General features: G+C 37.9%; 1 protein-coding gene across 1 annotated transcript in view; it reads left to right on the forward strand.

Moving 5' to 3' along the window:
• The first annotated feature begins 460 nt into the window (after positions 1–460).
• Positions 461–13350, forward strand: part of LOC143039361 (protein bicaudal D-like) — a 115658-nt gene continuing 102768 nt past the window's right edge. Inside the window, exon 1 of the mRNA XM_076209253.1 lies at positions 461–575. Coding sequence (XP_076065368.1) covers positions 473–575 — 103 coding nt within the window. The 5' untranslated portion in view covers positions 461–472. The remainder of the gene's footprint in view (positions 576–13350) is intronic.

Below are 13350 nucleotides of genomic sequence, written 5' to 3' on the forward strand. Positions count from 1 at the left end.
ATAGACCGTAAAGTATCAGCTGCATGCTACTTTGTCACAATAACATGCAGCCAATACCCCAGACTGGGACTAAGGATTTGCTTCATATATATATATATATATATATATATATATAATTTTTTTTTTTTTTTTTTTTTTTTTTTTTTTTTTTTTTTTATCAAAAGTTGAGGGATAAACTATTTCCAGAATACACAATATTTCTTCCTTGAATGACTTATATACCAGTTCGGTTGCAGGTTATAATAGGAGCCATGAGTCTCCTACAAGAGAGATTTGGGTCAACAGATTGATGACCTGTCATCAATCCCACATTACTGATTGACTCCCAAGAATGCATTCACAGTGTTGAGTGAAAATTTGTAGTATTACTTGCTGTAGGAAAATTTAGTTATATTTAAACCTATGAGGAATGGGTTATGCCAACAGGGCTTATTATTATATTATTCTTAATTACAGTTCAGTGAGCGAGGACATGGCACAGCTTTATCACCATGTTTGTACTGTTAATGGTGAAACACCTTCTCGTGTTCTCCTCGACCACAGCAAAGGAGGACATGGCAAGGAGAAAGTAGAAGGTATGGTACTCTGTGACTACCTTATTGCATTATTATTAATTTCCTTCATTTTTCTACACATTTTTACATACTTAAAGAGTAATTTTAGGAATTAAGTAAGGTTATTGTCACAGTCATTAGACACATTTTGTCAAAATTAGTCATAGAAACTGAAATGCACATGTCTGACAAGAAGTGATTGATAAGCTTTGAAGCAAATAGTGAAGCCAAAGTATCTGAAAAACAGCCAAGAAGCAATAATATCACCAACCCTACTTATGCTATTTGCTTACAGCATTTCCACTCATGATGTGGAGCTCAACACCAAAGCTGTAACATATTTGGATGATTAACTATAATTTTTCATCTTGGTAACCACAAGTTAGTAGTCAGAAGCACTCAGATTTATCGTGGTGAGTTAGAGTAATGGGTAACACAAAACAGTGTCTGCATACCATCAGAAGTTCACACATGACATTTCTTACTGTGGCTACCATGAATCAGAGAAGCACCCAGTTGGGTGTGGGGGGGGTGTCATATACATATGACCTTCACTTCTCACAGAAGTTACTGTGCACTGCTTGCAATAGTCTTCTCTGACATCAAAAAGAGTATGAAAACTCTAGCTTCCCACTAAAATCGACACCACCCAAAATCAAGAGGACACACCAACCCCACCTCCACAAAGAGTCCTGGGGGGCTGGTCTCTGTATGAAGCTCAGAAACTCTGTTTTCTTTATCACTTCCCACTAACCATCTCCCCCATCTCTTATTCCTGTTTTTTCACATAAAGAGGTCAGTACCCAGAAGCTTAGCCTCCCACACCTCCTTGTAACTGGAGAAATAGGAGCCAATCTGTTTGCAAGCAATCATGCAAGCAAAGGCAACAGTGTTTATTAATCAGTGGGTGATATGTATATGGTAGTGCTTGATGCACACAGGAAGACAGACGGGCATCAACTGACATAGGGGCAGTGTCTTTCACTACACAGGGCAAAGACGATGCCATGCCTAGTAAAAATATGGTGACCCAGAACATTGGGTCATTAAATGTGCATGACTTTGGTACAGATGAGAGCAATAGGAAAGAGATTGGGGGGTTGTGAGAAAGAAGATGGATTTGTTAGCGTTAAATTAAATTAAGTTAAAAGGGACATGATTTTGAGTATGGGACTGTGGTAGGGAGAATGTCAGGAAAGCTAGAGAGGCCAAGGGCAAGAAATTGATTGTAAATTGTTTGTGATTTACTTGCTGAGTGTTAGGAACCTTGCCTTATACAAGTGCAAAAAAGTAAGAGAGTGAGGGTAGGAGAGAGACTGAACAAGCTGGGGACACTAGCTTGCCCAAGTTCAACAGTTACCAATTAACATTTATTCGAGGAAATATACATTAACATTGTTATACAATTTAACATGGTAACATTGATAGAAAATTAGTGTGAATACAAAGAGAATTAACCTAAATTAACCAAGAAGAAATAGAACATACAATATAACCTAATAGCCTATAGGCGAATGTGCAGATGAAACTGTCCAAGTTTAGGGATACCCTACTCCACCCTCCACAATATTGGGGGGGTGGGGGGTGGACATGGCTATAAAGATATATCATGGGCACGTAACAGTGTCTATGATTTATTGTTGTATCATCATTTGTTGGAGAAAAGTATGCTAAAGTTATGAGTCTATCTTTATGTATTGTGTTGTCTTCTCAAATTGTTATGTAATCTGAATAAAGGTACTGTCATTTGTGGTGTCAGTTTTGTTTCTTGTATGAGTGCAATCTGTATGTTTTCTTCATACAGGAAGTGGTGCAGTTCTGTGTTAGTGAGTCCATTCATGCTTAACTATTGTATGTTTAAGGTGTATTTACCTAGTTGTACTATACGGAAAGGGAGCTATGCTCTTGGTGACCTGTCTTTGTATCTTTCAGCATCAAGTTTTTTCTTAAAATCTTGAATAGTATGTGCACACACTGTTTCTTTATCTAAGTTATTCCAGGTATCCAGCACTCTGTGTGGGAAGCTATTCTTTTTCCTATCTCTTCTACAGTTATACTTTTTTGAGTTTCTTTTCATGACCTCTTGTATTTCCATTGTAATTTTTTAGTAAGTCATTCCTATTAACCCCTTCCATACGGTGCTGCACACGTAGGCATCATGGACTTAGATCTCGGTGGCAGCAGCCAATGCCAGCCGTACGACGTGTCGTAATAATACTCGCATCATAAAATATAGTCACCGCTTATATCGATCGTTCTCTCTTCACCTGTGAATTTTGATAACCATAGAAAATGCGATTACAAAGGAATTAGAAAGAATGTCATTATGGAGGGGCGACTACAATAAATATAATCAAGACGCCGATATGGCAGCCTCGCGAATACACTCGCTCCCCATGACGCCTACGTGTGCGGCACTGTATGGAAGGGGTTAAGGCTTTGCATTCCTTTCATAATTCTAAATATAGTCAGTAGATCACCTCTTTCTCTTCTCTGCTCCAGTGTTGGTAGTTCCAATTTTGATAAGCTTTGTTCATATGTTAATTTGGAAGAGCTGGTGCCAACTTTGTTGTTTCTCTCTTTATTCTTTCTAGTTTCCTTATATTCTTTTTAGTACTGGGTGACTATGGTGTTGCTGCATATTCCAGTTTTGGTCTAATCAATGTAACTAATATTTTTTTAATAATTTCTTCATCCAAATAATCAAATGCCACTTTCATTGACCATAAGGGGGTACACTACACCTGGGGGTCATTTTCTAAACTATTTAGAGTAAGGAGCTGAAACTTCTCAGGTAAATAGGTATCCATGTTGCCTACATTTTAGGTGAAACAGAATGATGTATGTACACATGTATTACCAGTAGCGACATTTAAATGTGCACAGCAACATAATACATGGACCAATTTGTTTTATATTTTGGCTATGGTTAGTCAGTAGGCACACCTAGGGCCGGTCATTGAGTAATTGAACAATTTCCTTTATACTTTTGCATACAGGCATTTCAATTTTAATGTCCAGCAAATATCGTGAAAAATATATATATATTTTTTGTCTTGTTCCCATTATTACTCCTAACTCTTTAATCCTATTCAAATTATTCAAATGACTGGCCCTAGCAGTTACTAAAAGTAATATTCCCTGTAAGTTTCATCTAAATATTATGTATTTTAGATTTTTTTTTATTAAAAAAAATGAAAAAATATAGAACAGAGATATGGCGACTCAAAATATAAATATATCTCTAACTTGCTTATAGTTTCACCAATTTGACTGATCTTTTAATGGCTTAATCCTTATTATGTAATGGGTAAGTACAGAAAAAATCATCAACATATTTCAATTATAAGTACTTTAAATACTGAAAAACTAAAGTATAAGTATATCACAGTAGTGATGATGCACAGACAACACCATCATATAATTTGCATTTTTGCACCTTTGTCGGTTTCTTCATACGAAACCTCACTACTGGGGGTCTACAGGGTATCTAAATCATCTCACCACACTGGCATCTAACAAGTGAATTTATCCACTTCAAAAAACTGCTCTTCTCCACAATCATAAATTCACATTCATTCTCATCTCCCCTCTGTACAATTTCAGAACTAATATCTAATTTTCTTGCTGCATTAGAGATGAATGAAGTAATTGATGGTGTAGAGCTGGCCACAGGTGTTGAAAGAGGTGCAAGTGAGGGTGGTGCTGGAGTGAGAGGTGGTGAAGTCTTGGCTAGTTGTCTTTGACTGTTTGCCATCTTTATCTGTTGTTTTTTTGTCATTGTGGATATTCTTTTATTCTTTTTGTTACCCATAATGACTGTACTAATGAGTAATATATACTAGCTAAGGTAATAAATTGCCAGGAGAGCTCATGAGACATGCATACTCCCCCTTTCAGAACTAGCAGGTACCTGATGTCTAGCTGAGCTCAGAGTTGCCAAGCAGCCAGCCTGGCTATCCCTCCACCTTCCTACCTTCCCCTCCACCCTCGTCCTGTCTGCTGAAGCACTGGGCGAGCGTAAATTCAATTGAATTTCAAGGTTATTCAATGAGCCTGAAGATCCTAAGTGGCATGCCTCCCTCTAGTGTGGGTTGTGCCTCTGTATGGTCACCGAATCTCATTAAAGACATCGACAGACTGGAAAAAGTACAACGGAGAGCCACAAAACTGATTCCAAATATCAAAAATAAATCATAAGAAAATCGACTAAAACATATGAATCTGTTTTCCCTAAAAAAGCGTAGACTCAAAGGTGACTTGATACAGGTCTTTAAGATTCTAAAGGGAATTGACAACATCAAAAGTGACAAAATTTTCACATTGAATGAGAATCAGACAAGAAACAATGGTCTCAAACTATCCGGAAATAGATTCAATTAGGAAGTAGGTAGAAATAACTTTGCCAACCGTGTAGTTAATGAATGGAATAAACTTCCTGCACAGGTAGTGCAATGTAGTTCAGTTCGAAGCTTTAAGACTCATTTAGATAAACATCTAAGCAATTTAAAGGTCTTGGGTGAGGTTTAAAGGGACAGAGTTAAAGGCACAATCCACACTAGAGGGAGGCGTGCCACTTAGGACCTTCAGGCACATTGAATAACGTTGAAATTTGATTTAATTTACGCTAGCCCAATGCTTCAACGGCCAGTACGATGATGGAGGGGAAGGGAGGAAGGTGGAGAGAGAGGTCTTGCCAACTTTGAGCGCAGCTAGGCGTCAGTTACCTACTAGCTCTGAAAGGGAAAGTGCACATGTCTCATGAGCTCTCATTGCAATCTATTACTTTAGCTAGTACATATTACTCTTTAGTACAGTCATCATGGGTAGCAAAAAGAACAAAAGAACATCCACAATGACAAAAAAACAGCAGTTAAAGATGGCAAGCAGTCAAAGACGACTAGCCAAGACCTCACTACCTCTCACTCCACCACTGCCCTCACCTGCACCTCTGTGACAGTGACAGAGGTAAAGGACAACATTAGACTAAACAATTCAAAGAGGAAGATTAAATCCAAAGAAGAAAGCAAGAGGAAAAAGATCAAGGCTATACAGGAAGAAGAGAGAAAGAAGAGAGAAGAAGGGACATCATATGATGCTGGAGGGGGTGCCCTACCAACATAGATTGGTGAGGGGAATCTGATGAGGAAAGAGAAGGTGCCCACTGCTGGAAAATAAACCTCTTTCCAATGATTTAGATACCCTGAAGACCCCCAGCAGTGAGGTTTCATATGAAGAAACCGCCAAAGGTGCAAAAAAGCAAATTATATGATGGTGTCGTCTGTGCGTCGTCTCTACTGTGATATACTTATACATTAGTTTTTCAGTATTTAAAGTACTTATAAACAAAATATGTTGATGATTTTTACTGTACTTACTCAGTATATAATAAGAATTAAGCCATGAAAAAATCAGTCAAATTGGTGAAACTATAAGCAAGTTACAGATATATTTATATTTCAAGTTGCCATATCTCCGTTCGATATTTTTTTACTTTTTTTTTTTTTAATCATAAAAAATCTAAAATACATCAGATTTAGATGAATCTTGCAGGGAATATTACTTTTAGTAACTGCTAGGACCGATCGTTCGAATATTTTGAATAGGATGAAAGAGTTCGGAGTAATAATGGAAACAAGACCAAAAAAAAATTTATTTTTCATGATTTTTGCCGGACATTAAAATTGAAATGCCTGTATGCAAAAGTATAAAAGAAATTGTTCAATTACTCAATGACTGGCCCTAGGTGTGCCTACTGACTAATCATAGCCAAAATATAAAACAAATTGGTCCACGTATTATGTTGCTGTGCACTTTTAAATGTCGCTACTGGTATACGTACATGTGTACATACATCATTCTGTTTCACCTGAAATGTAGGCAACATGGATACCTATTTACCTGAGAAGTTTCAGCTCTTTACTCTAAATAGTTTAGAAAATGACCTCCAGGTGTCACGTACCCCCTTAATAGGTTGAAGGTTTCTCTGACTATTTTGTTTATATGTTTATCTGGTTGTCTTTGCTGATTATTACTCCAAGGTCCCTTTCCGAGTGCACTTTCTTGATTTCTTCTTCACCAATTTTATAATTTTTTGAAATTCTGTTTTTACTTTTTCCAAACTCCATTATGCTACACTTCTTGATATTGAAGTTCACTTTCCACTTTTGAGTCCATTTCCAGATTTTGTCTAGGTCTGATTGCAATGAATCACAGTCCTCCTCTGTTCTTACCCTCATATATTTTTGAGTCATCTGCAAAGAAATTCATATAACATTCAACTCCTTCATCCGTCATTTATGAAATGGCAAACATGATTGGAGCCAGCACCGACCCTTGTGGAACACCACTTATAATTTCTAGTATTTGTCTCTAATTACTACCCTCATTTTTCTCCCAGTCAGGAAGTCTTCAATTCTAATAGATTACCTGTGATGCCACCTATTGATTCCAATTTTCTTACTAATTTCTTGTGTGGTACTTTGTCAAATGCCTTTTGTAGGTCCAAATAGGCACAGTTTGCCCATCCATCCCTCTCTTCTATTATATCAATTAGTCTCGAGTAGAAGCAGGTCAGGTTTGTTGTACATGATCTTCCTTGTCTAAATCCAAATTGGTTTGGGTTTAGTATAGATTTTTCTTCCATGTGTTTAACCCATCTACTTTTGATCACTTTCTCACATATTTTAGCTACTGTACTTGTTAGGGAGACCAGTCTGTAGTTAGTTGGATTTTCCTTGTTTCCTCCTATATATATTGGTACAATGTATGCATTTTTCCAGTCTTGTGGTACCTTTCCTTCTTTGAGCGAACATTTGATTATAGTGTGTATTTTATCTGTTAATTCTTCTATGCATTCCTTCAGTATCCAATTTGCCATACCATCTGGACCATGCAATTTTCTGACATCAAGGTTTTTTATTTGGTCGCTAATTTCCTTCTTTGTTATAGTTATTTCCTTCATTGGGGGGATTTCTGTCTCTCTATTCCCTCACAGTTAGGTGTGTTCTCAATTGTGAATACCGATTTGAAGTGGTTGTTCATATCCTCTACCATTTCCTGTTCTGTATATTCATGACTTCCTAGGCACAGTTTTTTTATTTCTTACTTGTTTTTTAGTTTACCATTCACATATCTGTAAAATAATTTAGGTTGTTCCTTGCATTTTTCTATTATTTCCTTTTCATAATTTCTCTTTTCTTCTCTGCGTATTTTTACATAATTGTTTCTTAGTTTGATGTATGTTTGCCATTTGCTGTTTTTTTTTTTTTTTCCTCCATTTTTTCCATAGTTTGTCTCCTTTATCCTTAGCTTCACTACATTTTTGTTGTACCAGTTCTTAATGGATGTTCTTTCTGTTGTTGTGGTACATATTTATTCACACCCTCATTATAAATTTTAGTATATTCCATTTCTCTTCCATCCTTGTTTCATCATTTAGGAATTTTTCCCAGTTTGCATTACGAAAGGATTTTTTAACTTTCTCAAAATACATTTTGTTGTACATTGGTCTTCCTATTCTATGTTTCTCCTTTCTTCTTAGGTCTTTATGCTCTTTTAGTTCAAATTCTATAAGTGCATGGTCACTCTTTCCTATTGGTATTTTGTAATCTATTCTGTCTACAATTTCAGGTTCTGACATAAGTATTAAATCCAATCTTGAAGGTTCTGTATGTGGTATTTTCCTTTATCCACTGAGTCAATGTGTATTCAATGGTCATATTGAGTAGCATGCTGCCCCATACATCCTCTCCACCCCTCACTGTCATTTCTTTCCAACTTATTCTTTTGTGTTAAAATCACCCATGATTACTATATTTCTTCCTTTCAGTGTATTAGTTCATGTTTAGTATCTTCCAACAATTTGGAATGATCGTGTTCTGTCCAGGACTGTGTTTTAGGGGGCACATACATACATACATATACCAAGGCTTTTTCCCCCTTACAAGGGAGGTAGCCAAAAAGGAAAAGGCATAAAATCATTTCCACCCATTCCATCCCTGAAAACACTCCACACCCCTCCACCCTCCCTCTTATCTTAGCACCTCCTGGATGACAGGTCATTCCTGCACCTTGTCCACTGCCCTGGGTCAGAAGCAGTGTCGCCAGACACAGCACATCCACAGCAAGGCCGCTTCACTAAATCGGTGACCCCCCCTCTCCGTCCCCCCATGCATAAAAGGAGAAGACGGGGAGAAATCCCTTCGGGCTGCGACAAATTTTGCTCACACATACCACCTCACCCCCCATCCCCCCGCCCATTCCATCTCGTGCATCACAACATCATCCATATACAACCATTCTCCATTCACCCCTGTCTTCTGTCCTCTCCCATCCTTCCTCAACAGACATTCCCCTCTTCCCCAACGCCCCCTTCACCCCATCCATCCACCTCATCCTAGGATGTCCCCTCATGTTCACTCCCTCCACATCTGCCTTCCATACCTCTTTTACTAGTCTTTCTTCAATCATTCTTTCCATGTGTCCAAACCATCCTAATACTCTTTCATCAACCCTATCTCCCAACTCCCTTTCCACCCCAGTTCTTCTCCTCACCTCCTCATTTCTCAATCTATCTAGCCTAGTAACCCCCATCATACTTCTCAGACACCTCATCTCAAACACATTCAAACTCCTTCTCTCTTCCTCTCTTATGTTCCATGTTTCTGCCCCATACAATGCTGTTGGCACAATCACTCCTTCATACAGTCTCCTCTTAGAATCCATTCCCAAATGTCTATTCCTCATTACACTCTTTAATCCACCAAGGCATTTACTCGCTTCTCTCAATCTACATTCTACCTCCACCTTCACTCCACCTTTTCCTGCCACATTTGCACCCAAGTATCTAAAACTATCCACTTCCTCCAGTCACTCTCCCTTAATGCTCACTTCCAGTCTACTGCCACTTTCACCCCTTGTACATCTCATCACATTACTTTTACCTAAATTTATCTTTAGCTTTCTTCTATCACATACTCCCAAACTCTGTCACCAACTTCCTCAATCCCTCCTCCGATCCTGCCACAAGCGCAGTGTCGTCACCAAACAACAGCTGGCTCATCTCCCACTTTTCTCCATTTTCTTTAACCATCTCTAATCCCTGACCCACTACCCTTGCATTTACCTCTCGCACTACCCCATCCATGTATAAGTTGAACAGCCAGGGCGACATAACACATACTTGACGAAGTCCCACCTTTACCTTGAACCACTCACTCTCTCCATTTCTAATCCTGACACAAGCTCTACTACTCTCATAAAAACTCTTGACAGCTCCTAGAAGCTTTCCTCCTATCCCATATATCTGCATAACCTCCCACAGTGCCTTTCTGTCTACCCTATCATAAGCCTTTTCCAGATCCATAAAAGCCAAAAAAACATCCTTCCCCTTTCCTATAGCTTTCTCACATATCTGTCTTACCACAAAGATCTGATCTACACAAGCTCTACTCATCCTAAATCCACACTGTTCCTCACCAATTACTCCCTCTGTTCCTCTCCTAATCCTCTCAATCAAGATCCTCCCATAAGCCTTCCCAACTACACTTAACAAGCTAATCCCTCTGAAACTACTACATTCACACTTGTCCCCTTTTCCCTTGTAAAGAGGAACTATACAGGCACTCCTCCAGTCCTCCGGCACTCTACCCTCTCTCCAGCAAATATTAAATAACCTCACCAGCCAGTCCACCATCGCTGTACCTCCTTTTTTTTAGACATTCTGCATGGCATCCATCCAGACCAGGTGCCTTACCTGCTTTCATCATCTTAACAACTGCCTTCACTTCATCCTTCCTTATTTCTCCTCCATTTTCCTCACTCATCACTCTCATTTTCTTAGCATTTCCCACTGCAACTATCTTTCCCTCCCTATCGTCCTTCACATTTAGCAACTCCCTGGAATATTTTGCCCATCTTCCCCTTACTGCCTTCTCTTCCATTATCATCTCTCCATCTGCACCTTTTACCTCTCCATCTTAACCTTCCATTGTTTCTTTATTTCTTGGAAGTCATTTTCTTTAATCTTTTCTTCCACTTTCTTAGTCACTGACTGTATTTGATCCTTCATCTCTTTCTTCAATGCCTCATTCCTATTCATATCTTCATTTTTCAATCTTATATTTTTTCCCTTAATCCTATTTAGTTCTATTTTCAATTTGTCAATTTCCCTGTTGTTTTCTTCATTGGCTTTTCTTAACATGGCTACTTCTTTGTATATACTTTTGCATTCACTTTTCAATTCAATTCTTTTGCATTCACTTTTCAATTCAATTCTTTTGCATTCACTTTTCAATTCAATTCTTTTGCATTCACTATATTCAATACTTTTGCATTCACTTTTCAATTCAATTATTTTCAATTCACTTTTCAATACAAATCAATTTGGATTCAGACAAGGACGATCATGTACAACAATCTTGATCTGCTTCTACTCAAGATTAATAGACATAATACAAGATAGAGATGGTTGGGCAGATTGTGCCCTTCTGGACCTACAAAAGGCATTTGATAAGGTACCACACAATAAACTAATAAGAAAAATAGAGTCAGTAGGTGGCATCAGAGGAAAATTATTGGAATGGATGAAAGACTTCCTGACTGGGAGGAAAATGAGAGTAATAATTAGAGATAAATTCTCAAGTTGGGAAGAAATGATAAGTGGTGTCCTGCAGGGATCAGTACTGGCCCCGATCATGTTTGCCATATACATAAATGACATGGATGAAGGAGTAGAGTGTTATATGAATTTCTTTGCAGACAACGCAAAAATACTAAAGAAAGTAAGAATGGAGGAGGATTGCAACTCATTACAACAAGACTTGGACAAGATCTGGAAATGGACTGAAAAGTGGGAAGTGAAACTCAATATCAAGAAATGTAGTATAATGGAATTTGGAAAAAGTAAAAACAGAATATCGAAAGATTACAAAATTGGTGAAGAAGAGGTCAAAAAAGTAAACTCTGAAAAAGACCTTGGAGTGATGATCAGCAAAGACGTGACACCGGACAAACATATTAATAAAATAGAGAAATCTACAATTTATTGAGGTCAATAAAAGTGGCATTTGTCTATTTGGATGAGGAATTGATAAAAAAAAAATTAACTACACTAATAAGACCAAAACTTGAGTATGTAGCAACACTATGGATGCCCAATACCAAAAAGACTCTAAAAAAACTAGAAAGAATACAAAGAGCAACAACAAAACTGGGACCAACTCTTTCCAAAATGACATATGAACAAAGACTGTTCAAATAAGAATTACCAACTCTGGAACAAAGAAGGGAAAGAGGAGACCTACTATCTATAGAATTATGAAAGGAATGGAAATCTTAGATAAGAATGATTTATTGAAATGGGACAATGGAAAAACAAGAGGGCATGAAAAGAAACTCAAAAAAGATAACTACAGAAGAGATCTGAAAAAGATAGCTTCCCACACAGAGTGATAGATACTTGGAACAAATTAGATAAAGAAACAGTGTGTGTAAACACTATTCAAGATTTTAAGAAAAAATTTGATGCTGAAAGATACAAAGACAGGTCACCATGAGCATATCTCCCTTCCCGTATAATACAATTAGGTAAATACACTCCCTTTAGACACACATTAAACAACCTCACTAGCCACCACCTCTCCTGTGGTAGGGGGAAAGTTCCCTTGTGGTGCGGTAAAAGTCCCCTGTGGTGGGGGGAAAAGAACTGCCACCAAGTCTTCCCACTTGAATAGTAAGAGGTGACAAGAATGGGACAGGGATTAGGAATAGGCATCCTTCTCCCTGTAGTCCCACATTGGACATTCCTAAAAAAAGTAAAGGCATAAGAGGGTCTAGCAGTTTTCTAACCAGTACCCTAAGGTTTGGGTCTTTCAATGTGCATTGAAGTGGTAAATATGAGAGTAATAGGGAAGAGATAGGCGGTATGTTTGTGAGAAGAAAGATGGATATGTTGGCTTTGAGTGAAACTAAGTTGAGAGGGAGGGGCGAGTGTAAGTTTGGGAGTGTAGTTGGGAGGTTCTCAGGAGTAAAGAGAGGACGAGGGAGAGAAGGGGTGACTATACTAGTAAGTGAAGAGATAAGTAAGCATGTAGTGGAGAGGAAGGAGTTTTCTTCAAGGTTAATGTGGATGAAGGTGAAACTGGGAAGGTAAGTGTGGGTTTTTGTAAGTGCATATGGGCCTGGTAGTGAGAATATTGTAGAAGAAAGGGAGGCTTTTTGGATAGATTTAAATGAGGGCATAGAGGAATTAGGGAGAAACAACAATGTAGTGGTATTGGGAGACCTTAATGCGAGGGTAGGAAATGAACCAACAGGAAAACTAAAAAATATCCTATAGAGAAATAGAGAAAAGCAGATGGAGGAAAATACAAAAGAAACAGTCATGAAAGTGATTAAAAAAGGAAAATTGGGTGAGAGATACAGTTGACAAAGGTAAATGCATTGTGGTCCATGGTATCCAGGAAAAACACAATATGCATAAATACCAGAGAGAAAAGGAGGAAAAGGAAATTCTGAAAGAAATTCAGGAAGAAGGGCAAAATTTTGACAAAGAAATTGACGAGATTCACAGGATATGCAAATACTCAAAAGAAAAACAACATAGACCTCTGAAAATAAAACTAAGAACTCAAATAATAGCTGAGGAAATACTATCAAAAGCAATTAAATTAGCAAACAGCAAGAAATTCAAACATGGATAAAAAAGGAAATGAGTGATGAGGAAAAAGAGGAAGACAAGGTTTTCAGAATTGAAGCCAACGATAGAAATGAAAAAAGAATGGAGACATAAGAA

The sequence above is a fragment of the Oratosquilla oratoria genome, chromosome 26 (genome assembly GCF_046742065.1).
Source record: "Oratosquilla oratoria isolate Oo_2021 chromosome 26, ASM4674206v1, whole genome shotgun sequence".
NCBI classification, from domain to species: Eukaryota; Metazoa; Arthropoda; class Malacostraca; order Stomatopoda; family Squillidae; genus Oratosquilla; species Oratosquilla oratoria.